A 26,815-nucleotide genomic window follows, 5' to 3' on the forward strand; every position below is an offset into this window, starting at 1 on the left:
AGTTCCGGTTCGAAGCCCTGGTATATTCCACGCAAGTATTCAAGTAACATATTATGCTATGTATTCAAGTGGAATATATAACATAAGTTACTTAGAGCGGAACGCAGAATCCAATATTTCGATCTTAAGGATTAGTTGCCGAAAAGGATGACCTAACTATAGACTATACTGAAGAGTTTAGGAATCCTTAACCATAGACTACTTTTGTTATGAATACGCCCCCTTCTGTATTACCATTTACTACTGACGCGTGTGTCTATAAAACAGTTCATACACTCAAATTCATTCAACAATTTATCTCAATATGGATATAGATAGTGTTAATTCGTTTGGCATGTACTTAGACCAGAATATTATTTTACTTTTTATACGGCAGCCCGCAGAAATACAACATACCAGACAGAATGACACTTGACGCTAGTGTTACCATCTTTAAAAAAATATCTTGCGGTGCCTGTGTAATCACGTATAATGACTGATAACGGAAGCATAAGAGTATTATAATTAATTATGTATTTATAGTTATTGCATTTATAAAGTGCAGTTGTCATATTTTTGTCATCGTTTAACAATTACAAAATAATTTACCTAAACTATAGGAAAGAGAATTTTTAAATATGGTATTATTTTCAATAGAAAAAACGAACGAAGTTTAAGACGAGGTGAACCATAGACAACATGATCTTAACTAAGGACAATGTTTCTGTATAGTGTTTTCTGCTAAGGAAATTTTAGTTATGACAAATGTTTCTGCATTCCGCTCTTAAACACATTTATTGCCATCCTAATTGGCATTAATAATGACAGCTGGTTAGAGTTGTTAGAGGAAAACCAATCGGAATATCAGGAGGAAAACTACCAGAAATGTTAGAGTACTCATTTAACCGCGTAGTCAGAAAAGTATCTAATTTTTAGGTTATACTATGTAGCATGCCTAAGAGAACATCAATCAGATAAAGCCATGGATGTTGTTAAAATCTCAGTATACATTATCATGCATCTTATACCTACGTAATTAAACAAAATTCACACACTATCTACATGATAACATTCAAATAAATTAATATTGATTTTATAATATACCTGTCTGTTAGATTTTCGATGATAAATCCAACAATCCATTTGCCATTGGTAACTCTTTGCCACACGTTTCCTACTAAAAGTTTGTCGAAACGGGTCAGCTCCTAAAATGAATAGGAAATCGATTGAATTAAATATTATTAAATTATATGTATATATCGCACCCGGGGATAATAGTGGCACAAGTCAAAATTTGTCATTTTTGAGATAAGTATGCAGAAATGTTCCAAGATATCATTTCTATACGCACAAATAGCGGCATAATTCTTAAAAATATAACGGTGGCCTTAAAAACATTTTAATCATTATCATAGTATAACATTTTACTTGAATTCAAGCAGAAATAGTGGCACAACGATCATTGTGCCATTACTATTGCGGATAACATTCAAAATGAGATGACCCAAGTGTGCCAACTTCACGCTATTATAGATTAAATTTAAAAAAACTGATTTAACACACCAAAATAAAATATTCATACTGCTCTCCTGCAAAAACAAGTTTTTCGAGTTGTGCCACTATTATTCCCCGGGTGCGATATGATATTATTAATTAATCATTTGAAGGGCATTCAATTTACGAGTACTGAGAAACTATATAGTTATATCTTCTATCTGTCCACTTGTTCGAAACCAGCTGCACCATCGATATATTTGAAGCCAGTGACGCGGCCATCACGCTGGCCAAGGCATGGTAGGGAAGAGTCTAGGCGCATCTGTCGCACGGGCGTGACAGAAGAAGAAGTAGATACAACCCTACAAACTTATCTGGAGAATGGCCAAAAATGGAACTGCGAACTACCATAGGACGCCATATTATCCATAATCAATTGAATTTTTAAAAAAAATGAGAAAAAAACAATAAATAATTAACACATAATAATTACAAGATAAAAAGAACTTTTAATATACCTACCACGTTTTTAAATTTCCTGTTGAATCATATAAACTTGACAATCCTGTGATTAATAAAAACTTTTTATTGTACTTGATAGAAATACTGAATAAATATAGAATACTGAAATGTCATTTTGACATTTCATATTGATTTCCATAGTAACGCACGTATATATTAATAATTTAATTGCTAGGACCCACATAGCAACCAACAATAATAACTCTCCATTCAAAACAGAATTAACTCAAAATGAATTCAATTCTGCTTAAAAATTTCTAAAAGTATTAAAGGAATGCATTGTCACCGTGTTCTGATATATTCTAAAAGTTTCAAATGTCTAGCTAATCGGGAAGTCACGCAAGAAAAAATTAGTACTGGACAAACAAGAATTCGAGCTAATAAAAACGTGGTAAAAATATAAGTGAATGAAGTTCTTAATGACTTCGATGATTTTGGGTCCTTGAAATGCAAATCTTCTTGATATCAGCCACAATATTAGAAAGTTGAATTCTTATTATTATAATGGTGTGGCATTGAGGCTGTTCTTGGACTTTGACTTCGCAGCATAATAAGAAAATCCTGCTTCGCCTGTCAATCAATATAAAGTTAAACATTGAAGCCGTCGTAGCTTATAAAACCATTCCAGGTTTCCGCAAAACATAGTTTGGGACACCCTGCGTGTACCTAAAATACAGATTCAGTGATGTAGCTGTTCAATAGCAAAAGTATCCAAAACATTGGTCCCCAGTCGGACAACACCCCTCTCCCACATCGATAGGGGGTATTTCTATGGTATGGTTTTTCGACGATTGGTTTATTAGTCATTCCTTTCTAACTCTCAATAATTTAAACAAAAGGAAGTATGTGTGTACGTAACAAGCTAATGTATTGATCATTGGCGGCCGGTGGCTTACAGAATAGCATTAATTGGAAGTGCACTGCATCCAAATATACATGCCTTGAAAAATAACAACATGTGATTTTGATGTAATGTATCATACCTATTAGGTACTCGTACCTACAATAATAGTGATTATTGAACTCTGTAGCTTACCGTATTTGAAGTGACGTCATCTATTTCGTATCTGGCGTCTTCAGCAACAACATGCGAAATCTTCTGCCTGAATCTTCGTCTTTCCTCATAAATCTTCTGATTCTTCGCAGTATTCAGTCTGGCCTCCGACAGTTTGTTCCTCAGCAGCGATGCTAACTTTTCATCATCTTGGCTGAACATTTCTTCACTCGCGAAGTTGTCATCGGCTAAAACTTCGAAAGTGTCGTTGTCCAAAACAGTTGGTATCGCTTCATCGTGCATCCACATTCTTATGCTTGATTCACCTATCGAAAGAAATACCTACTAATTAAAAAATGGTTTTCTACCTGCCTTATCTTGGTTAATGTGTACCCGTAAACCACCTGAGACGTCTGGATTAGGGATTCCAATCCCGGGATCCCGAGCTATTTTCAATACCTATGAATCCCGGGATTGATAAACATAATCCCGGGATTTCGGGATTGATTTTTTTATCAATTTTTATAGATAATAAAATAAAAGCGAAAATATAACAGAAAAAATACTTTTAATAAAAATAACTACATTAGAAATAAACTGAGTTTGAATGAAGCTTGATTTATACCCATGTGTAGGTTGTCGATTCATTTTATTTTTTAACATAAATTATTAAAAATGGAAAGATTGGAAAAAAAACAATGCTTCGCCCTTTTAACAAAGTAATTCCACCATGATATCATACGTTTTACGGCAGTTTCATATTTGTCTGACTAATTAGATTTATGAAGCGGAAAGGACATAAGTACAACATGATTATTTGCTTTACTATTTTAAATCTCGATAATCCATTCATTAAGTCTTTACTATCAGAAACAGCCATCTCCTATTAAATTTACATTATTATTTAAATTACAATATTATTTACTCCGTTAAACTTGTGTATTTCCAAGATTGAACGTATGCAATATTAACAATAAATGTCTTAAATAGTATAGATTTATTTTTGACCGATTTTATCAATGTTATTTGTAAATATAAAATTTTTATATTAACAATGGAAAAAATGCCAATCCCGGGACCAGTCCCGGGATCCCGGGATTGTCAAATTGTAATCCCGAAATCCCGGGATCAGAATTTTGGCTCGGGATTGGATTCCCTAGTCTGGATGATTGGCGCTGTCCTATGTATGAAAACCTAGTTTTTGTAATAAATTTCTAGGGTACAGCTTTTCAATTGATATAATATTTACTTGGTTTGGAAATATTTCTTGATATTTTTAAAACGTTGTATTCATTAGACTTTGAAATCATGGAATCCAAAGTATGAGGAAATGTTCAAAATAGTATTAATCCCATTGGAATCAGCGCCTCCAAATTGACAAATGGAGCTAACAGAACTGCAATGAAGCATAGAGCTATAGTGCATGTTCGAAGGGAATAAGCTTTAGTTTTATCAGAAATATATCCTCGAAGATGACATTCCAAAATTAAAACAACTGGCAATGTGCATTTCAGCAGTATTTGGGACTACATATCGCTGCGAATCGTTCTTTTCGAAATTAAATGTAGTAAAAACGAAGTGTCGCAGCAGGTTGCTCGATGAAAACACGACCAATCAACTGTGATGCGCGTCTGCTAAATTACCGGTCAATATGAAAAAGATATCAAACAATATACAAAAACAAGTGTCACATTAATTATAGGGTAATAAAATATTTTGAAAAAGTTCTTTGTTTTATTTTTTTATATGTGTGGCTCACCTAAGCTCAGTAATATTTTTTTTAACCCATCGAACGATTTGGGTTGGGTACCACTGGTGTCAGTGGCGCACTCAGGATTTAATATTGGGGAGAGCCCAAGGAGGAGAATCTAAATTAGTCCCATAGGCTCTTTTTCTTCTATATATATTATTTTTACATATCTTCACAATACACGGCGGTATATTTGTACAGTTTCTCCTAGTTTTTATTAAATTTGAGGCATATTGGCTGTAACCGTTAAGCGTGTCATCAGCGACTGGCGGATTGGAAGTGAATAACAGCGACCATGCTGGACGTGTGCGCCTACTATGCTAAAATATTACTCAAATAATATCGGCTGTGCCACCCACTTGGTCTAGAGCAGTGGTAGGCAAACCGCGGCTCGCGAGCCACTTGTGGCTCTTTGGCCCCTTGAGTGTGGCTCTGCCACAAATGCCCTCTGTCCTATTTGAGATCGCTACAAAGAAGAAGCAAAGAAAAACGGATGACGAAAACCGTGAATTTAAAGTTGAATGGACCGAGACTTTCACGTTTATTCAAAACTTAAATGGCCTATCGATCTGTATTATTTGTCGGGAAAAATTGGCGCATAACACGAAGTCAAATTTGGAGGGACACTTTACAACTAACGTCGCGTCATTTAGCACTAAATATCCTGTCGGTGATGCAAGGAAGAAAGCAGTTGAGGAACTTTAAAAGAGTCAAGAATAATCAAGTTCTGTATTTAATTACTGAATACAATCTTCCAACAATGATAATATTGCATGTTTTGTTGTTAGTAAAGAGATTTCTAAGAGAGAAAATCAAGAGTCAATTGGGAAGTCGTCTTATTGATGAGAACCTGGAATCGTGCTTAAAATTAAAAACATCAACCAGGGCCCCTTCGCCCCCCCCCCCCCCCACAATGGGTGCGCCACTGCCTGGTGTAGATGCTATATGAGTATTATGACTGTCATGTATAGGTACCTACTTCAGTAGGTATGCAGTTATGTTTGTAGTCGGTTTAAGGTATTTTAATTACCTATGGGAAAAAATAACGTGTTAATAATGTTATGGGATGTGTGTGTGATACCTTTGATATATATATTTTAATTAATGCGTATAGTTTACCTGTTGAATTGACGTCATCGACGACAAGTTTAGAGACATCCGTAAACTTTTTAACAACTCGCAGCCCTCCGTCAACTTTTGCGAAAATTAAAACTTCCCCCTCGCACGTGACGATATAGCTAGGAATCCCCGCGAATTTATTTCCGTAGTGTAAAGCGATCCGCTTCGGCTGTGTGTTCGATAAAAACGAGCAAGTTTCGATTACCCTGCGATCTCTCAGCTCGACCAATTCTCCCAGCTTGGTAGTGGCGATCAAATCGGGTTTTCCCGGCCAGTCGGGAAAATCAGGAACGAAAGCGAATGAGGTTATCTCGTTCGCGTACGAGGCTGGTAGCATTGCTTGAAGCTGTTTAGAAACTGCTGGTGGAATGTCCATGATATCTGCAACAGAAAACACAGTAAGTAAATGGATATAAATACATATCTAAGAATATTATTATGATCACGTTATGTGCTGTCACAGTTAGCTGCCGCTACGGGAAAAAGTATGTAATGTCGTTTTTATTGGTATTTAAAATGTTATCAGGCTGATGCTCCCATCCAACCTTTTTTTCTGCCAAGCCCCATTTCAACGCTTCAAAAATCTCCATGCCCCCCCGTCAAAATTTTGTAGTTACCTAATTCTGAAAAAAATGAATTGCTTCAAACAAAAAATGCACATAGGCAATACTATTTTTAAATTAACTTTCGTAAGTAAATATGTATATTACATTACGTTACATGTACAACTCGGAAGAAAATTTGTGGGATCCTTGTGCTATGCTTCTTCTTCAAATGATTTTCAAGATGACCTTTTTGCCTCCCAAAACATTCAAATTTTACCCGGTGGGGAGTGCGCCCCACGTTGAGAATCACTGCGTTTAAACGAACATTGTCAGTTTAAAAAAATCTGCCAAAATCACCAGAACAACAATGAGGTCATCTCACGCGTACCACACTGCATCTACAGCCGCATGATTCAATGAACGTTTTTTTATCATTTTCTACATGCCTACACATTTTTGACTCACGTTAAAATCGCGTGTTTTTTGTTTTTAGTTGTTGGCACAATGTATTTTCTATAAGAATGTAATCTATGTATTTTCTAAATCTATCTATAATAAATAATATCTATGGATGCAATATCGTAAGTACTTTTAACGTTTAACCTTAATTGAAATTAACATGAAGAATGAATAATAATTCAAAATACTAATACATTAGAGTTAGCACTCTCCATTATTGAATTTATAGAGATAGTGATCATTTAAAATATTCTGCGGAATGATGAAACGATGGACAACATCTGTCACCGTACCAGCATGTGACAGTACGTGACGTGATCATAATGTAATTTCAGCATTAGTCTTCTGTATAGTACACTAATTAACACCAACACATCTCGTGAGAATTTTATTATTTACAATACTATTCATTTGCGCGGTAAACTTAGCAATATTTTAGCAGCTAACGTATATTGCAGTGTAAATAAACAAGGCGTAATTAGTGACTATTAGGAAGGAAACGTGTGGTTTTAAAACCACAGTGTAGCAAAACCAAAACACCGAATTCCTTAATCGCTGATTTAAAACAAAAATAAATAATGTATTATAGTGTTGTCGAGAGATTTGTAAGCTATGTTTTCGAATTCGTGATATACCTACTTAAGTATACGATTGTTGTTAAAATTAAAATATTTTTATCACTAAATTCTTAAAACGTTGAACTTTTCCACAGTGGAAGACAACTAGTAGCAGTGTTGCCATCTTTTCAAAGTGGAATTATAGTATGGAGCCTCCAAAATTATAGTATTTGGGGAAAAAATATACTTCGTGTGGTCATCTGCTGAAAATGTATACGTTTTTTGTTTATAATTTAAGAAACTCCGAGACCCCTTTTTATTTAGGTACCTCTTCCGACCAAAGTCAAGAGATTTTTTTACGTTTTTCGAGCAATTTTTTTCCCAAGTTCTCCAAATCTTCTTATATTGCGAAATTATAGGACTTTGCACCAATTTCTCGAACGAAAATATCGAAATTATAGTACTTTTTAAATATTTTTTCCGATATTCAAAATTATAGTATTTTGGGCGTACTATACCTGTTTTATATCGTACATAGTACGCGGACCAAAATTATAGTACAAATACTATAATTATAGTACGGTTGGCAACACTGACTAGTAGGGTATCTATACGTTTTATAACTTTGCACTTTTTTCTAGACTGATACGCATGGCCCCCATAATGGGGAGGGGACTGACAGGGCTCTAGCCTGGTGGCCCGGCGTGGCTGATCGACCAGCCAAGTGAGATAAACACACATCACAAAATTACACTAATAGTAAAAATGCCGTATGCGGCGCTATTTCACTTCAAGCATACTAACATTTCAAAATATGTAGATACTTGTGTGATGCAATTTTCGATTATTGTTTATCGATATTCGACAACTCCACAATGCAAGTGGGTGTATTAAATCACTATAAAATACCCTAAATTTTACCTTGAACACTATTTGTATTACAAAACTGTAGATCGTCACACTGACTTTAACCTTAGCGATAGGTAGGGGGGCCGCCAAAGATTCTAGCCTGGGGGCCCGCTTCAAAATGTGGGGGCCATGCTGATATGCATCTTTGCCTGATTGCCTCGCATAAAATTAGATCAAATGATATTCACTTGTATTAAGGTGACGCATCAGTGAAACGCCAAATAATTGTCAACTGTAGGCGCGACGAAATTTTGGACTCGCTGCCATTCAGTGAGAGAATGTCGAGACAGAAACACGTCACTTTGCTGCATGATGGCGACGGGTCAATTAATTCTAAAATCGTGTAAAGATGACTAAAAACGTTACCCATTTACTTTAAAAAGAAAACTGATATGTTTTCGGACGAAATTTCGGACTAGCTGCCAATCGGAGAGCGAAAGTCGAGCTGTGAACACATCAATTTGTTTTGTGATAGCGTCGGGGGAATTAATTCTTAAATCGTGTAAAGATGACTAAAAAACGTTACCCATTTACTTGAAAAAGAAAACATGTCAATGAATATATTATTATTGTTACTAATAGAACAATAAACAGAACATAAAATGGACGTATGTTGGATTTATATGACAAATAATATTTCGTTTGACAGGCGTCGTTTGCACCCGCGACCCGCAATCCGCGCATCGCCTAGCAACGATCTTTTAGACCGTGCCTCAACTAATGCATGGCCTTAATATATTATGTAGTAATAACATTGTTGTTTTTCAATTTGTGTCTGTCAGGGTATGGACTTAGTAGGTTGAGCAATTGGCTGACATCCATTTCTCGGAAAAAACAAAATCTGTTAATACAAACCTCTCTACTCTGTGGAGGCCCATATGATCCTATTAGAATCGGACATGGTCGAAAGAAAGAAAGAAAGAAATAAATACATAATACATGTGAAAAAAATAATTTTAGAATATATTACATCATTTTAATCCAAGAGCCGGAGTGCAAAGTTATGAAGCGTATAGGTACTCTATCAATGCTGTGATTCTGTTCAAATATCTATCAGTCGACATGCTCAGTAAGTTCAAAATCTCCACTTCAATTTGGTAAGAAACTAAGTAATCGAAAAAAGCCTAAATCCGACGCATTTTTATAGCGTTTGCAGAAAATTTACTTTTTACGGCTTCTTCAATTTCTATAAAGAAGCCACTCTAAAACGAATGACGATAAATTTAATACATTTAGAGAGACCCCACGGTCCCCACCCATTTTGGGGAACCGTAAAACCATCACGGTTATAAATTTTCAAATTATCATAATGTCTATATTATGTCCACACAGCGAAATCTAATAAAGAAAAGCTTTATATATGTATAAGTAATATATAAATATTTTATGACTTTATATTTCATTTGTACTTTTCTGATCGGTATCTTTAATAACACAGTTCCAAAAGACTGCAGTGCAGGGGGAGGGTATTTTATTACAACGTTTTTCTTAGGTCGTATTCTTATTTGTCCGGTACAAATCTTGCAATCGATTTTTAACTAACTTCCCGACAAGCTAGACATTTGAAACTTTTAGAATATATCAGAACGCGATGCCAATGTATTTTTTTAATACTTTTAGCCGTCTTTAAGTAGAATTGATTTCATTTTCAGTTAATTCTGTTTTGTATGAAAAGTTATTTCGGAAGAAATCCGTAAAAAGTAAAACTATTATTAGTTGCTAAATGGATCCTAGCAACTAAATTATTAATATTAATATATACGTGCGTTACTATGGAAATCAATATGAAGTGTTAAAATGACATTTCAGTATATTCCAAGTCAAGTCAAGTTTATATGATTCAACAGAAAATTTTAAAACTTATATAAAAAGTTCTTTTTAGCTTGTAATTATTTAAACAAAAGTGCTAGCAAGTATTACAATTTTTTTAAATACGTAAATTATTGGAATGTTAACATAGAACAGTATAACGAAATGTGAAAATAGGGTAATTTGAATGAACAATTATTGTATTTTTTCATTCTTAACATTTCATACTATTATCTAACCTGCCATTGGTGATGGCAATTGGGAGGGCAATAACTCTGTTCAACCAAATCGCTTCGGATTTTGATATATTCCACTTACGTGAGCATGAGTATAGATAGGTGGACGTTGTTTTTAAATTCATAAAATACAGTCCACTTAGCTCATTCGGTGTGCTTCCATGCTTTAAAAACTATATTTTTGTTTTAGTACTTCTTTCTTAGACTGTTTCTTTGTATTTAAATGGCATGTTGTGAATGTCTTAAATTTATAATTTGTAATCAATTTAATTTTTATTCAGTATTTGAGGTATTTTCAGGTTATGTATGATCAATATATGGAATATTACATTCTCAAAATATTATGAATTACTCGTTGAATAAAAGAAATGGTTTATTAAAAATTGTTAGCAAGTTCAAGTACCTAGACGTTATAACATATTTGGCGAGAGCCGGGCGTCGATTAGTAATTAAGGTAATTAATATTCCTTGATTTAATACACAAAAACCGATAGTCAATAATAATTCAATTTGATAAGCAATCTACTAGTTTAAATTGTCGTAATTAGATAGAAGGCTCGTAGCATAATTGGCTAATGCACAGTTGGCGCGATACCAGTGGTTATACGGGTTCAAATCCCGTCGAGCATCGTATTTTTTTCTGTTGGGTATATATCTGAGGTGTTTTCAAGTTATGTATACCTAATTAATTAATTAACCATTCCCGTTTTCTGGTAGACGGCGATATAATAATAATTACTCTTTTAAAAAATGGGTTTATCATTCTTCTCAGTATCAAAAATCAATTAGAGCCCTGGTAAAGTAAACACAGACTCCTGCCTGTCATGCAACAAAGGCAAGTAAATTCAGAGTATGATTGATGTACCAACGCGTTAAAAGTAAGTATCAAAAAAACTTAGCGATATTTATAATACCTATTCATATAGCACAGGCTTGATCGCTTGGGAAATTATGTGTGCTCGGGAAATTCGTCATGTTGCTGTAATTTAAAATTCAATTTTTTTTTAAATATCTCACTTTGCTGCCACGTATGAATTGTGAATCGATTGGTACCAACAACGTTCGGCCGTTTATAATAATTATTAGTTAGTATTGGTTGGGCCAAATATGCTAGCCTTTATTCCTTTCTTTCCACCTACATCTAAATCCCTTATTTATTATTGTTACAAGACCAGACGACGAGCAATTACGGGTCACCAGGCGTCCGTGATTGAACAACATTCAATTAGCTCGAGTGACATCAAAAAAGCGGTCGTGTGCGAGTTTGTCACAGCTAAGCCGTCGTTAACCATAGAGTGACTCAGACAAAACGTATCTGTTCGACCTTCATTGCACTAAATCTGTTACGGTTTGAGTGAACGTCACGTCTATATCATCCATCCTGAACTTATCATCATCATTCATCAACCTCATAATAATATCATCCATCAAAAGTGTACCGTCCGTTTACCAGTGCGTGTGCCAGCCTTCTCAACATAAAGGTTAGTATCTGGCATCCTGTGTAACCCCCTTCCCCCTAGATCCGTAATCCACCAACCATCATCACCCTCAAATTACAGTCCACTGCTAAAACCGCCACCAAGCGCCACCATCTAATTAGCTAACAAGCAGATTGTAAACAATCTACCGAGAAAAGTTGAAAGCCGGGCTACTTTACACGCTACGTGCTGGCGTGTGGGCCGATATGCGTCTGGGCAGTAGAGCGATAGTGGCGACCTCCCAGTAAAAAAACGAACTACTCAATACGTCCTGTCAAAATAGTACGAAAAATGACGGTTTCGACACGCTAGCTTGTTGGCTTCTGAGCGAGTGGAAAGTTTTGTGTGTCATCATCACAATCGCACTAGCTGACTCGCCCGCTTTTAAACTCACTGATAAGCAGCTTGTAAAGTAGCTAAATGTCATCGAGGCTTAAGAGAGAATGTACAATTGCCTGCTTTACTTCAATCACACGACAGTGCCGTAGTTTTAATATTTTATTTGTTCCAAAACCATTATTAGTTAAGATACTCTCCAGTTTCTTTTGCCCTATAATAAATTCGAAAAGCTGATCTCACTTATTATACATACATCACAAGATATACTTTGATGCTGAAAAACGACATCGTTGTCAATATTAATAGAATAAAAACCTAAATTATTTTATCCGGCGACGAAATATCTGAAATTCAAAACAGCTCATCTAGCCATGGCAGATTAGTCGCTTAACCCCCCGCAGACCACACGCCCGTAATTAATTTATATTTGACGTGCAATTAAAAAGGGACACGCGTGATACTCGCATAGCCCTACCGAATTATGAACGAACAATTTCGAAACAACCGCGTGTGGATAAAGATTAAAAAGCTTACTACCACCGGGCTTTGGTGGGTTAAGGAACAAAATTTAATCTATATAATATAATTATTGTTAACAGGCGCGCACACAAATGGGGGTTTTCAAGTCCGAACCCTCCGAAAAAATACTAATTATTCAGGTAAATAGAATTTATTTATTTAAGAAAACAAAACATTGTGGACATAAGAAATCTAAATTCAAGACGTTTCTCAACATGAGATTTACATTATAACAAATATAACCCTCACGAAGAAGAGAAAATATTATAAAATAATAATAATAATAAAATAAAATAAAATAAAATAAAAAAACATAAATACTTAAGGGCTGTCTGTACCTAAACGACTAAACTAGTACGAAAAAAATATTTTTTTTAAAAATGGTACATGTTCCAACACAAGCGTTACCATGACCTTACTCCCTACTTCATTTATCGTTTTTCAATGTATGGCTACGGCCGTATGTTGTAGCTTAACCAATGGGAAATGCCAATAGAAATGGCGTATTTCAAAAAAATACTACTTTATTCCAATCATTATTCGTAGGATGTTTATCACATTTGAATGGTCGAAGACATAGCTTATATCGGTATCTTTAGAATTACATTCAAATGTGTTAATCGTGCCCATTTTTTGAATAATAAAATAAATTCTTGTCAAATTATAGGATCACAAAGATTATAAAATATATTTTTTTATCGTAAATATGTCACTATATAATGTTAACATTGATTTTACTAATGGTTTTGTAAATGCGTTTAAAAATTAATAAATCTAAAAAATCTTAACACCACTGCACATGGATGTAATGAAATATGATTATATTCTAAAACATTAGAGCGAGAGGTTTAAAAGAATATTATTTTATGTAATAAAAATACTTTATTCAGTCATCAAATGTTTAAAATAAATATAAAGGATAATAAGGCTTCAAAATTATGTAAATAGATTATCTACAACGTTTAAGGAATCTCTAGGGCTATGCTCTGAAAATACCAGAAAAGCTACATTTTGACCTACGCTGAGCATATGGGCCGTTAAGTACAATTTTATACCTACATAAAAATAAAATTTTGAAAACAAAATATATAGCACGTCACCGAAAATGTATACGTCTTTGGGCAGCGCATTGACTAGTCTTGCACCCCTCGCTAATGGTGCCCGACACGAAGAAAACCGTTGCGATCCAGATTAAATCATGGCTGCGACCACGTAGGTAATTGACAGGCACATGTAAATTCAAATTCATTAGGACACCAGGATTGGAAACCATCCCTAGCGATAACAGGCAAAAGTGTTTCAAGAGCAAAAGAGACCTAAGAGATTCAAGAGAGTGAAAAGAAAGCATGCCTTTAAGAAAGGCAGTCGGGAAACAATCATTTGACGAATTATCGAAAGGAAAATAGTATAAATAGAATATAACATGTTCGTCTTCTTGACGACTTCATGTTCGAGGATGGTGACGCGGATTTGACTGATATGATGACTGACTTTGATATTAGTATTATACGATACGAAAGGCCTGTGTCAAAGGAACTCTTTAATTGGCGAAACCATCTGAGGCATCCAATGTTTGCTTCAATATTATGACAAGAGACAAGACGGTGCGGACGACATAAATGGACATTAATGATCCTAACAATTATGATTGTTAGGGGACACGCATTCGATAGCCACGTGTGGATGCAATTCGTAGATGAGCACACGTAGTTATCGCTGATAGCGGATTGTCTTGGTATGAGGAATATACCCGGAAATATATGGGTAGATAGTAAACGGGGTGATGACGGTAAATTGAAAAGTCAACGGAATTAGTATATTATTAAAAAATCAAAAAAAAATATTGTTGATATTTTTTTGGAAATGGACCCCAAACCAAATTTCTGTGTGCGCGTCTGTCTGAATGAATTTGTTTGTAAAAAATATTAACTGGTTTTTTTTTTCCGAAATACTAGCAATTCGGTATTTTCTTTCAAAAAAACTCCTTATATCAGAGATGGCGAACCTATGGCACGCGTGCCACCTGTGGGTTTTAATGGGTGTGTGGTTTTGAATATTATTAAAAAAATAATATATAACCAGTAATATTTACCAATCGATGCGCAAACGGAAACGACGAAACTCATGCATAATTAATTGACAGATCGCAGAAGGCAAATACTCTTCAAGAATAAGCATTACGTTTAATGTCAATATATAATTTCATAGGTTTGTCCGTAAGCTTTATGTATCACGCATAATATTACCGCACTAACCTCATCAGGCGGCGAAGGAAACCGCACGGCGAACCTCTGATTTTGATAGATTTACAATGTTTAAAACCACTGTAACGAGAGAATGCCTCATGCCGATCGGAGTAATTCTGGTGCCAATTTGTGTGTACAAAACCAGGCTAAGTAATACACAAATACAAACAATTTCATTGCTACTCACAAAAATGGTTGTACCAAAAATAAGAAACGAAAACATACTGAAGCTAGTAGTAGTAATTCTGGCACACAGTGAAAATGGAAAACCGTTCAATTATGGAGAATAAATGAAAGAAGCGTGGTTTAAATTCTCCCGCGAAAATTGAAAATTTTGAAAACAAGGGAAAAAAATATCCGAAAAATAAAAGATACTCATGCTTTCGGCTAGAAACACGTTAAAAGATAGAATCTCAAGAACTCACTTGTATTTTTTAAACTTTTTTAATAGAATTCTTAAAAACTACCTTTTCATTTTTCCTAATAAAAAACTGCTCGGCACGCCAGATTGTCGAAAAATAATATTTGGGAAATTTTGGCACGCTTACATAAAAAGGTTCGCCATCCCTGCTTAGGGTATGGTAGTGCAAGTCATTCAATGTGGAGATAAATTATTTTTTGACGAAATTTCACAGGTCCATATTATGTCGTTTTAGCATGCGGCCATAATATATCCTATGCAGCACATTTTTGCATAATATGCAATTGGCCGTATCCACAGCTTACCGCGAAATGTTGTATCGGCAAACGATAGCCGTATAACATTGAGGTCAAATTCACGTCTAAATAAAACACTTAAAAATACGTAATATAAAACCACCGTAATACAAGGGAAAGATAAGAAAATAGGTATATAACTAAATAATAATTGCAATCATATCGTATAGTATAAGGCAGGGATGGCGAACATATGGCACGCGAGATGATTTTGCATGGCACGCGAATATTTTATTTTGAAGAGAAAAAATACATTAATAAAATAATTTTAAAAATATATTCGTTTTACAAATAAAAATACAAGTATTTATACAATATTAAAACATAATGACAACATAGCCGTTCATATTTTCTTCGGTTTTTAATAATATTTTCACCAATATTATTTACCGATCGATGCGGCAACAGAAATGACGAAATTCATGCATAAATAACAGATCGCTAAAAAAAGCAGGCAAATACTCTTCAAGAATAAGCATTACGTTTAATTATATAGTTCGATCCTCACGCTTTATCCATCACATATAATATTATTGCACTAACCTCAACAGGCGGCGGGGAAGCGTGAACGAATCGTGGTTAAAATTCTCCCACGACCTCTTTTTCAAGGAAAGTAATCAAAGAAAGAAAGAAAAAATCAAAGGATAAAAGATACATAATATGCCTAGTAATTTTTAAACTTTTTTAATAGAATTCTTAAAAACATTTTTTCCGTATGAAAAAGTGCTCGGCACGTCAGACAGTCGAAAAATAATATTTGGTAAAATATTTTTTTTTTTTTTTTATAATAACCATACCCTTGCTTTTTCGTACAAGGTGGTTGGGTGGGTTAGTTGCATTGATGTGGGGCTAATTAGGTGCCTCCATTTATATCTTTAATTTTCTTTATGGCCAGGATTAAATATTTTGTGTAGTGTTCTTGTGTTGTTCTATTGCTTAGTGCTTCGTGAGGCTTTTGGAGGTCAATTTCGTGATTATGTTGTCTACATAGAGTCCTGAGAGTCCATCGCTCCCTTTCTAGTATAGGGCAGTCGTTGATGACATGCCACACAGTTTGAGATGTGTTGCCGTCACATGGACAACAGTCGTCATCCCTCAATTTAAATCTTTTTAGATAAGCTCGCACCGATCCGTGGCCTGTTAGTATCTGTGTGAGTTCGTGTGATATTTTTAAGTTCCTGGCAAGAGTGATGGCACAGTTTATGTTTGGAATAAATTTCTGCGTTATTGATCCTGTGGCGGATGTTGTGTATCTGTGGTTCCATAGCTCTATGGTATCTTCGTTTAGTTTTTGTTTTGCGTAACTCAGAGGGAAGTGTGTATAGGTTAAAGGTCTTTTGTCTGTTGTGGCTTGTTTAGCGTATTTATCAGCTTCCTCGTTTTCGGCTATCCCTGTGTGACTTCTTATCCAGAAGAATCTGGGGTTTGTTCCTATCATTCGAAGCTGTGTTGACAGTGTTAAAATGTCTCTTACAAGTGGGTGTGTCGATGATGGGTTTTGGAGAGCTACCAGACTGGATTGGCTATCTGAGAATATGTTTACATAGTCGTGTCTGTGGAACTTTAATCTTTTGAGTGTCCACTCGAGAGATTCTCTGATAGCAAATATTTCTGCTTGGAAAACAGTGCAGTAGCTTTCGAGCTTAAATTTTCGGGGTGTTATTAATGTTCCATTTTCGTAGGCTACAAAAGCTGCCCCTACTTTGTTATCGATTAGACTGCCATCTGTGTAGATCTCCAATCCTGTGATGTGGTATTTTGTTTTAGTGTCTTCGTCAACTGTTCCTATGTGTTCTATATTTTCTAGATGTCTGTTACCAGGATGTGGAAGTTGTGTGTAGTGTATTTTGTTTTCGTATGTTCTGTCTGTAGGTAAGTGTCGGGGAAGTATGTGGCTTGTTTTAACTTGGTATATTCCTGTAAGTTCTTGTATTTTTATATCTATTGGCGCTATTCCTGCCAGGGCTTGTGCTGACGTTAGCGATATTGTGCGATATCCCTTGCAAATTGATATTGCGAAAGGTCTTTGCGCGGAATTCAGTCTTTTTTGGATCGACTTTCTGTGAGTTGCTTTATTCCAGACCGATGCCGCGTAAGTTAAGGTTGGCTCCACAGCTCCATGATATATAATTTTTAAAACTTCAGGAGACGCCCCCCAAGTGGCTCTTGCTGTTTTTAAAAAGAATTTTCCCATTTGAGCTGCTTTCTTACATATGTAGTCGACGTGTTTCGCCCAATTGATGTGCCTGTCTAGTATTATGCCAAGAATTTTAAAGGAATCGACCAACTCTTTCGGTTTTCCTTTCCACTGGATTTCTGGTGTTCGTATTTTCCTTTTGTTGATAAACATTATATTTGTCTTAATATCTGAGAAGGTTAGTTTTACGTCTTCACCCCATGAGTTTACTTTTTGAAGCACGCTATTGGTTTTTAATTCCAGTTCGTCGGTGTCTTTTGCTGCTATCAATATTAACACATCGTCAGCAAAGGCTTGTATGTATGTATTGTGGGGTAAGAGTATTGTTAATAGACTGTCTAAGGCGATATTCCATAGTGTTGGGCCACAAGTTGAGCCTTGGATGCAACCTTGGGTTTGGTCTTGTTTTATTTCTTCGTCTGCATACTTTAGTTTTACTTCCCTATCTTGTAGATAACTGCAAAACAGTTTGTACAAGTTAGGCGGTGTTGACTTGATTGCAAGGGCGTTTTTTATGTGTGGCCACCATGCGTTATCAAATGCACCTTGAATGTCTAGGGAAATTGCTATGAGTGATTCTTTCAATTCGAGATGCGTTGAGATTATGTGTACGGCTTTGTTTAGTGCGTGTTCTGTTGATGTTTGAGGGGTAAAGCCAAACTGTTTAGTGCTCAATTTGTTGTTTTTTGTAAGATGCCAGTGCACTCTCTGAATTGCTAGTTTTTCTAGCACTTTTCCGAAAACGGGAAGGAGGCCGATAGGCCTGTATGATTTTGTGTCCATAGCATCTTTCCCAGGCTTAGGAACGGCCTTAATGATCGCTATTTTCCAGGATTTCGGGAAGTGAACGAGTGTCAGACATTTATTGTATAGTAGTAGAATTTCTTCAGGGAAGTTTTTTGCGAAATTTTGGCAGATATCTAATGTGAGGTTGTCGTGTCCAGGTGCCTTTTTTGGAGTCATATTCTGTAAGGCGGATAGGATCTCAGTAAGTGTGAATTGGATATCATCCTCTCCGCCCGGAATATGGTTGTCTGATGTGTGTCTGATGTAGTGTTGAATCGGTGTATCTGTTGTTGGATCATCGTATGGAAAGAATTTTTTCATTAGGGCTTTTGCAGAGTCTTTTGCGGATGAGTGCTTTACTCCCTCTGTAGTAAGTGTCGATTGAATATTGCTGGCATTAGTTTTTTTTGTTATTTTGTATAGCGAAGACCATGCTGTCATTGGCGTCTGAGATTCATAAAATAATTTAGCGCTTTTAATTTTTGCTTCCTCAATGGCTGTTTTGTATGCTTCTCTTTTGTCGATATAGTCAGTGAGCTTTTGTGGTCGCATGATGTCACTTGAGTTCTGTAATTTCCGTTTTGATCTGAGAGTTATTCTTTTCATTTTTGTTAATTCAGCGTTCCACCAGATTGGATTTTTCCTAATATCATGTTGCGTTTTTTGTGGGAGTATTTTATGGCATGCGATAGAGATTGCCGAGGTGACCGTTTCCACTGCAGTGTCGAGTTCAGGAGTTGTATGTATGTTTTCAAGGAACTGTTTATCTATGTTAAGCTCGGCCATGTTTTCCCTTGTCAATTCATTTATTTTTCTCCAGTCGGTTTTTTCATTTGTTATAAAAATGCGTGTTGAGTCGGTCATGGGTGAGAGTACGCTAATTGTATTGTTCCAAGTAAAGGTGATTGGGTTGTGGTCTGAGATGGGGTTGTGTTGGTCTTCTACTGTCCAGTTAGCAATTTTGTGTGTTGTGTTTGGTGAAGAGATAGTGATATCGATATGAGATTTTAAATGTTTCCCGTTCCGCCAGGTGCTGTAAGTTGGAACTGATCCTTCATTACATACGTGCCACCCAATGCTGGCTAGGCAACTGATGATCTCATCGCCTCTTTTGTCATTTTTCGGGCTCCCCCACCAGCTGCTTTTTGCATTGAAATCTCCTCCTATTATATATTCGCCTTTATCTTTTCCTAATTTTTCAATTTTTTGGAGTGTTACCAATGTTGAGGATGGTGGTGGTATATAAATTGATCCAATCGTTAGCTGCAAGGTTCCAGATTTCAAGGTTGCAAATGCATTGCACTGGTCAGATATGTCGCTTCTCCAAAGAAGGCGGAGGTTAGGATTGGAGATGATTATTACGGCTTTGCAGGGGTTTTCCGATGTTCCGTCGGCCTGATATATTGTTAGATTATGGGGAGATGTTTCTCTGCCCGTATTTCCGACGTAAGGCTCTTGAAGAAGTAATATATCATAGTATTTGGCCTGAGCTATTATGTGATCCATTGCTGAGCGGCATCGCTGAAGATTTTGTTGAAGAAAAATAATTTTTTTGACTGCCTTATTCCTAGAAGTTTGATTTTTCTTTTGGTCTGATGTCCATTGGTCGACTGTTGCTATCTGGCTATGACCGATATTGGCGTGTACTAATTTTATTTTAGCAGCCATAATCAATTGAGTTGAGAGACTTTTTTAAATATGCTTCTTGTGCAGGGCATAGTTTTTCCCCTGTTTTGTGACTAGCGGGCTTCCCATAGCGTGTACAAGTTGCACATATTGGTGTTTTATTAGACTGTGAACACTCGGTAGATATGTGACCCTGTGATGCACAGTGGGAACAGACTTGAGGCTCTTTACAAAATTTGCTCGGATGTCCATACATGCAACATTGTGTGCACAATGTTATACCAGTAAAGTCACGCACTCTGTGTGACGACCATTCAAAATAGCACCGACCTTGTTCTATTAATAGGTGCCTTACTGCTGGTTGGACATAAAATACTCGGTGACATGTAGGGCCTTCTCGAGGTCCTGCAAGATGACTGCGGATGGTTGTTTTTGGCACTTCGGCAGGTAATTGTATTTCGCGGATTGATTGATGAATGCCTTGTAGGAAGTCTACGTCCTCAACTTCCCGGGGTACATCATAAATGATTATACGTGGCAGTCTTTTGGGTGGGATTTTTGCTTCCAGTTTGTTTGATGTGAAGCCTGGTGCGGCTGCTAGGCGTTCTGAGTCGGACTCTGTGGCAGTATTTATTACGACCCCACGATTCTTTACCAATCGTACGCCGGTAATTTTCACTCCTAACTCTTTGGGATTTATCGCTTCTTGTATGATGGCCTTTGTTGATGCGGAATCTTTTATTTCGTCATTTGTCGGGAAAACCAGTACTGCAGGCTTGGTCGGACGTACTGCAGCGCCTAGACGGGTTATAGGTGGTGGAATTGTTTGTTTTACAGCACCTGCATATGATGAAGTGGAACTTTTAAAGGCTTTCATTTTTATGAGTTCCATTGCTTGTCGAACAGTTCCTTCATTCGTGGAAATTTGTTGTGCTAGAATTCTAGCAGATGCTGAATTTTCTGCTGATTCGGCAACTGTTGCGGCGAACAAATGCATCAGTGTATCCATCTTGTCTAGGATTATTGTTTTTTGTTCCTTTAGGTTTTTAGTCGACAGAGCAGCCAGTGCTTCCTTGATGGAAATAAACAGCCCATTTGCTTGATTCAGCAGTTCAGTGGAATTTATTTTTGAGCATATCTTGGTACTGTTTGGTTCTGAATAGGTTGGTGTTCTCTTAAGAAGCGTACTGGGGGTGAATGGTGAGTCTTCCCTCGATGAAGAAGAGTCATCCCGGGTGTCGCTATTTATGAGTCGGCGTCGTGGAGAACGCCGCTTCTTCAGTTCGGTGTCACTCATTTTTTTTTTATGCGTATTCGAGTGTGAGACCTTTCTCAGTGAAGTTGATAACCCCTGTTGTTCGACTGCTACTTCTCATTAAGTATTAAATTATTGACATTTAATGAACCAACATTCACAACAGCACTAACACTTAATTGCAGATTAACACTGATTGCTTAATTACACTATCACGTAAGTAGTTTTGCTTGATGTTTGCACTGCGATATAAATTTTAGCTTTAAATTTATTCAATTGTCATTAGTTGTTAACAGTTATATTGGCACTATTAAAATATTATAATATAATATAAATTGGTGAAAAATTGGTGAAATAAAATATTGGCACGCCTACGTAAAAAGGTTCGCCATCCCTGGTATAGAGTACCATATTAAACGTGACTGTGCACGAGTAATCTGGGAGCTAAGAGTGCGGGACTTCCTCTGCTTATCATCAACACGATTAGTGCCCTGGGTTTCCAAGTCCACCCTACCCCTTCCGAACAACCAGCTCAAATATTATGACTCGATTAAATTTGTCTGTTCATACATATTGTTTAGTTACTAAATTACTCGCCACTCGACTGAACTACTCGATTAATCCGAACCGGCCTTTACGTGGGTATCTAGTTTTGCCAACATGACAAAAATATTATTATTAAACAACATTTGATACGGAGAATATGGTAAAAAGAGACAATATTATGTTCGAGCTAGTATAACAAAAATAAAAACGAAACAGCATGAGTTGTTCCAACATAATAACTTATTCATACGAAACGTGACACATGTTTTATACGTCAAAATGACAAGCTTTTTTATCTAGATCACACGCAAATTATTAAGCTGTATGTTTTGACGAATTATGTATTCGAGAAAGGGGTGTAAATTTAAATAATAGGTACCTACCGGCAATTCCGTCAGAATATTGTAAATATATTTTTTTTATTCCATTCTTTTACCATACATGTCAGTCAGTCAATCTACGGTATTTTAAAATCAACGTTTTCACAAAAAGGGCATTCAAGGTGATAAATTGAACACGTGGATAATGACCTACGTGGCGTGTAAAGACTGACAATGAAGAATTTGAGGTATATTTGGGAACTAAGTCTGAGCCATTAAGGGGGGACATGCTCAGCGTAGGTCAAAATGGAGCTTTGTTCTATTTTCAAACACGCGAGTTAACATCATTTTACTCACTACTTCAATTATAATTTGTCAATTTATGGCTACGGCCGTATGTTGTAGCTTAACCACTAAGGAATGCCAAAAGAAATAGCGTGTTTCAAAAAACACTACCTTATTCTTAGGTCAATAATTATTATAAAACAATCATTATTCGTAGGATGTTTATCACACTTGAATGGACAAAGACATAGCTTATAATAAGTATCTTTAGAATTATCTTCAAATGTGTTAATCTTGCCCATTTTTTGAATAATAAAATGCCAAATTCTTGTCAAATTTGAGATCACAGAGATTATCAATATAATTTTTTATCGTAAGTATTTCACGATAATAATGTCGACATAAATTATACTGATGGTTTTATAAATGCGTTTAAAAATTAATAAATGTAAAACACCACTGCACATGTATGTACTGAAATATGACTATATTGTAAAACATTAGAGCGAGAGGTTTAAAAGAATAATATTTTATGTAATAAAAATACTTTATGCAGTCATCAAATGTTTAAAATAAATATAAAGGATAATAAGGCTTCAAAATTATATAAATAGATTATCTACAACGTTTAAGGTATGTCCAGGATCATGCTTTGGAAATAGAAAAAAAAGCTCCATTTTGACCCACGCTGAGCACGTCCGCCCTTAAAACTGAACAACCCGTTTTATATATTTTTACATAATACGCATAATTCCTAATAAATATAATAATTGTAACCAATAGATTTTTTTAAATAGGTATGACACCCAGCACTATCGAACCTGCGTCTCGACATTCGCGCCCACGCACATTGACCACAATACTATAGGCATCTTACCTAATCGCGACAAATTGTAACTAATGGCTTTACAATACTCTCTGAAGCGCTTTCTAAATTGAATTACTATTGACAATCGGCTTTTGTATTTTTAAATCAAAATAGGTATTCATTACCTTAATTACTAACTGACGTCACGGATCACTCCAAATTTTTTTGTTGTAACTTACTAATGAAATTTATAACGATTTAATTAACAATTTTTTTTTATTTAACAATTAATTCACAAGATTTTAGAATATAACGTTCTTTTAATCAATAAAATAGTTGATTAAACCCTTTCACCATCACATATGAATACTCAGTGTTCATTATAATTATTGGGCTCATCTGTAAGACTGTAAGATTAAGCTACACATAATTGCAAAGCGCGGGAATTTACATCGTCTCTTTCTCTCACTCACGAGATCGAGATCACGCAGGCTACCTCGTGGTTAATTTGAAAATTAACATAAGCTGGTTGAGGAAATAAAAATAGGAATGGTTAATGCTCCCCTATGCCAAAATTAAACCAAATGCAAAATTACAAAATTAAAATAAAGATTTTTTCATTAGTATAATTTTTCATATTTCATTCATAACACTCATGCTTCTCAAACTAGTAATAAAGTAATTAAAAAACTATATTTTATTTTGATATGAATGTTTGAGTAGAATTTTAAACAGGAGAAAGTTTACAAATTGTCTAACTTGAATGCGGGCAAATGTATATCGGTTTGAACTAAGACAAACAGTACATATTATATAATTTCAGATTCTACCTGGTTTCGCAAAACATCCACCCACCATTATCAATTTACAAAATAAACAATCGTATGCGTGTCTATTTTACTTTAAATGATTTACGATTATGGATATTATAAAATGTGGGAAAGTTAAAATGAATCATATATATTATAGTAGCACCCCGATTTTACGCGCTAGGAATTCACGTTTTCCCAGTAATTGCGTATAGTTATTACAGTAACGTTTCATTTTAGTACATTTTTAATTCCGAGTTTTACGTTTTTATTTCCCGAAATTGCCATCTAAAATCTTAAAAATCGAAAGCCAAAAAAATATTGTTATCTGAGGTGGTTAACTTGCTTGTAGATGCAAAAATCTTTCTACGTATAAAAATGTCGCGAGTAAATTTTGAATTCTATCTAAGAAATAGTACATATATTAGTGCAAGAAAATGTTATGGTTATGTACTATATTACTTTAATTTTAATAAACCATTTCTTTTATTCAATGAATAATTGACTTGATTAATTGATTTTGAGAATGTAATAAATAATCCATACATTGAACACACACAACTTGAAAACACCTCAAATAAAAAAATTATATTTGAAAAAATACGAAACTCGACGGGATTTAAACCCGTATAACCATTGCTGTCGCGCCAATCTGTGCATTAACCAATTATGCTACGAGCCTCATATATAATTACGACAATTTAAACTACTAGGTCATACATGAAACGCTTATCAAATTCCGTTATTATTGACTAACGGTTTTTGTGTATTAAATCAAGGAATATCAATTACCTACCTTAATTACTAACCGACGCCCGGCTCTCGCCAAATATTTTATATAATGTCTACTTGAACTTACTAACAATTTTTAATAAACCATTTCTTTTATTCAATGAATAATTCACAAGATTGTGAGAATGTAACATTCCATATATTGAACATACATATCTTGAAATCGCCTCAGATACCCATTAAAAAAATCATAGTCGTAGCATAATTGGTTAATACACAGATTGGCGCGACACCAATGGTTATACGGGTTCAAATCCCGTCGAGTTTCGTATTTTTTTCAAATATGATTTTTTCTAATAGATATATATCTGAGGTGTTTTCAAGTTATGTATGTTTACTATATTATTGTTAGATAAATCGTATTATTGAGCGCATCGCAAATAATGTTGACAGGTGGCACTGCTACCTGCTATTTTTTCTGGTTACATAATATGTACAGCAAGGAATAAGTCAGAATTATTTTTCTTTGGAGTAACTAATCAAAATTTCCAGCGTATATTTTCTTTTGATTTTATATTATCAACGTAGTATATTATGTTTGATCACTACTTCGTGTTCTTCTGGCGAAGACCAGCGTTTACCCAAGGGGCAAGACCGGTAGTTCAAAAAACACTCCCTAAGTCATCTATTTGCAAAAGCTTTTTAAGTAGAAAGTTTCGCAAAATACAACCACCCCGTAAAACCCACTCGTAAATCGCGTCCTTATCGAAGTAAGAAAGTAAGGTTAGCCCTAATATAACTTTCCTTATCAATAAAGCCTTATTCTTGTAGATAAAACATTGAAATAAACTTTTCCCTAACAGACTACCAGTTGAAACACCGGCTAGATTAAAAGATATGGAGATGCTACGGCATAGCACATTGGCTATGAGAATTCTCTCCTGGCGTAGCACACGAATCCGTAGAGGCTGGCGTAGGCCGTAGACTCTACATGTAACTAACCCCCTCACCATACTCGCTCAAATATTACTTTTGTAAGTGCGGTGAATTATGCAACGTAATACTGAAAGTACAGAACAGTATAAGATAAATATATTAAAAAAATAGTTTCGTGTTTAATTTTAAACTTTGTAAAAAATATACAGTTTTGTAGGTATATTTATCAGGAATTAAATGGCATTTCTAATTAAAATAATGAATGCTATTTCAATATATTTAATTAGCAAAAAAGCGTAACAACACATGTAATGATAGTATGTTTTATGTTCCGAGTCAGTCGATCAGTGATTCCCAACATTTTTTGCTGTGATCCATAAGGGTAAACTAGAAAATACATTCAAAATTCTATGACTATGTTAAGTTGTCATTGTCTATCATATGTTATTGTTTTTGCGTAGCTGAAATATAAGTATATATTATAGAAAACAATTTTGACGATATTTTAGCTAGCTGGTGTTACATCAATTGAATCTACTCTTAAAAGATATATTGATAGCATTCCTCCCTAAAACTTACCGCCTCTATAAGCAACGCATGACCTGACCGCCTGCATGGGACGTCACTACCAGTGAGGGTAGTACAATTAGTATAATTTATTATATACACACTTGTTTAAACTGCTGACCTTTTAATTACCACATTTAAAAAACATGTTAATTACATATAATGGCCAACTACTCCAAACGCGCCAGTCGCGGTGTTAGCACTAAATGAGTCAAGTAACACACATTTTTTTTAAATACCTATTAAAAGAATATTTATTGACTATATATTATTTGT

At 35.3% G+C, this 26,815-nt stretch overlaps 1 protein-coding gene across 1 annotated transcript in view; it reads right to left on the minus strand.

The window, feature by feature from the left end:
* LOC147074639 (uncharacterized) overlaps positions 1-26,815 on the minus strand; it is a 277,840-nt gene that overhangs the window by 22,939 nt on the left and 228,086 nt on the right. The window contains exons 3-5 of the mRNA XM_085943741.1: positions 5,859-6,239; positions 3,032-3,315; positions 1,084-1,184 (exon numbers count right to left, since the gene is read on the minus strand). Of these exons, the coding sequence (XP_085799867.1) occupies positions 1,084-1,184; positions 3,032-3,315; positions 5,859-6,234 (761 nt within the window). The 5' untranslated portion in view covers positions 6,235-6,239. The remainder of the gene's footprint in view (positions 1-1,083; positions 1,185-3,031; positions 3,316-5,858; positions 6,240-26,815) is intronic.

This window comes from Rhyacophila brunnea, unplaced genomic scaffold (assembly GCF_057557595.1).
Source record: "Rhyacophila brunnea isolate RB1 unplaced genomic scaffold, BYU_Rbru_1.0 scaffold_16, whole genome shotgun sequence".
NCBI classification, from domain to species: domain Eukaryota; kingdom Metazoa; phylum Arthropoda; class Insecta; order Trichoptera; family Rhyacophilidae; genus Rhyacophila; species Rhyacophila brunnea.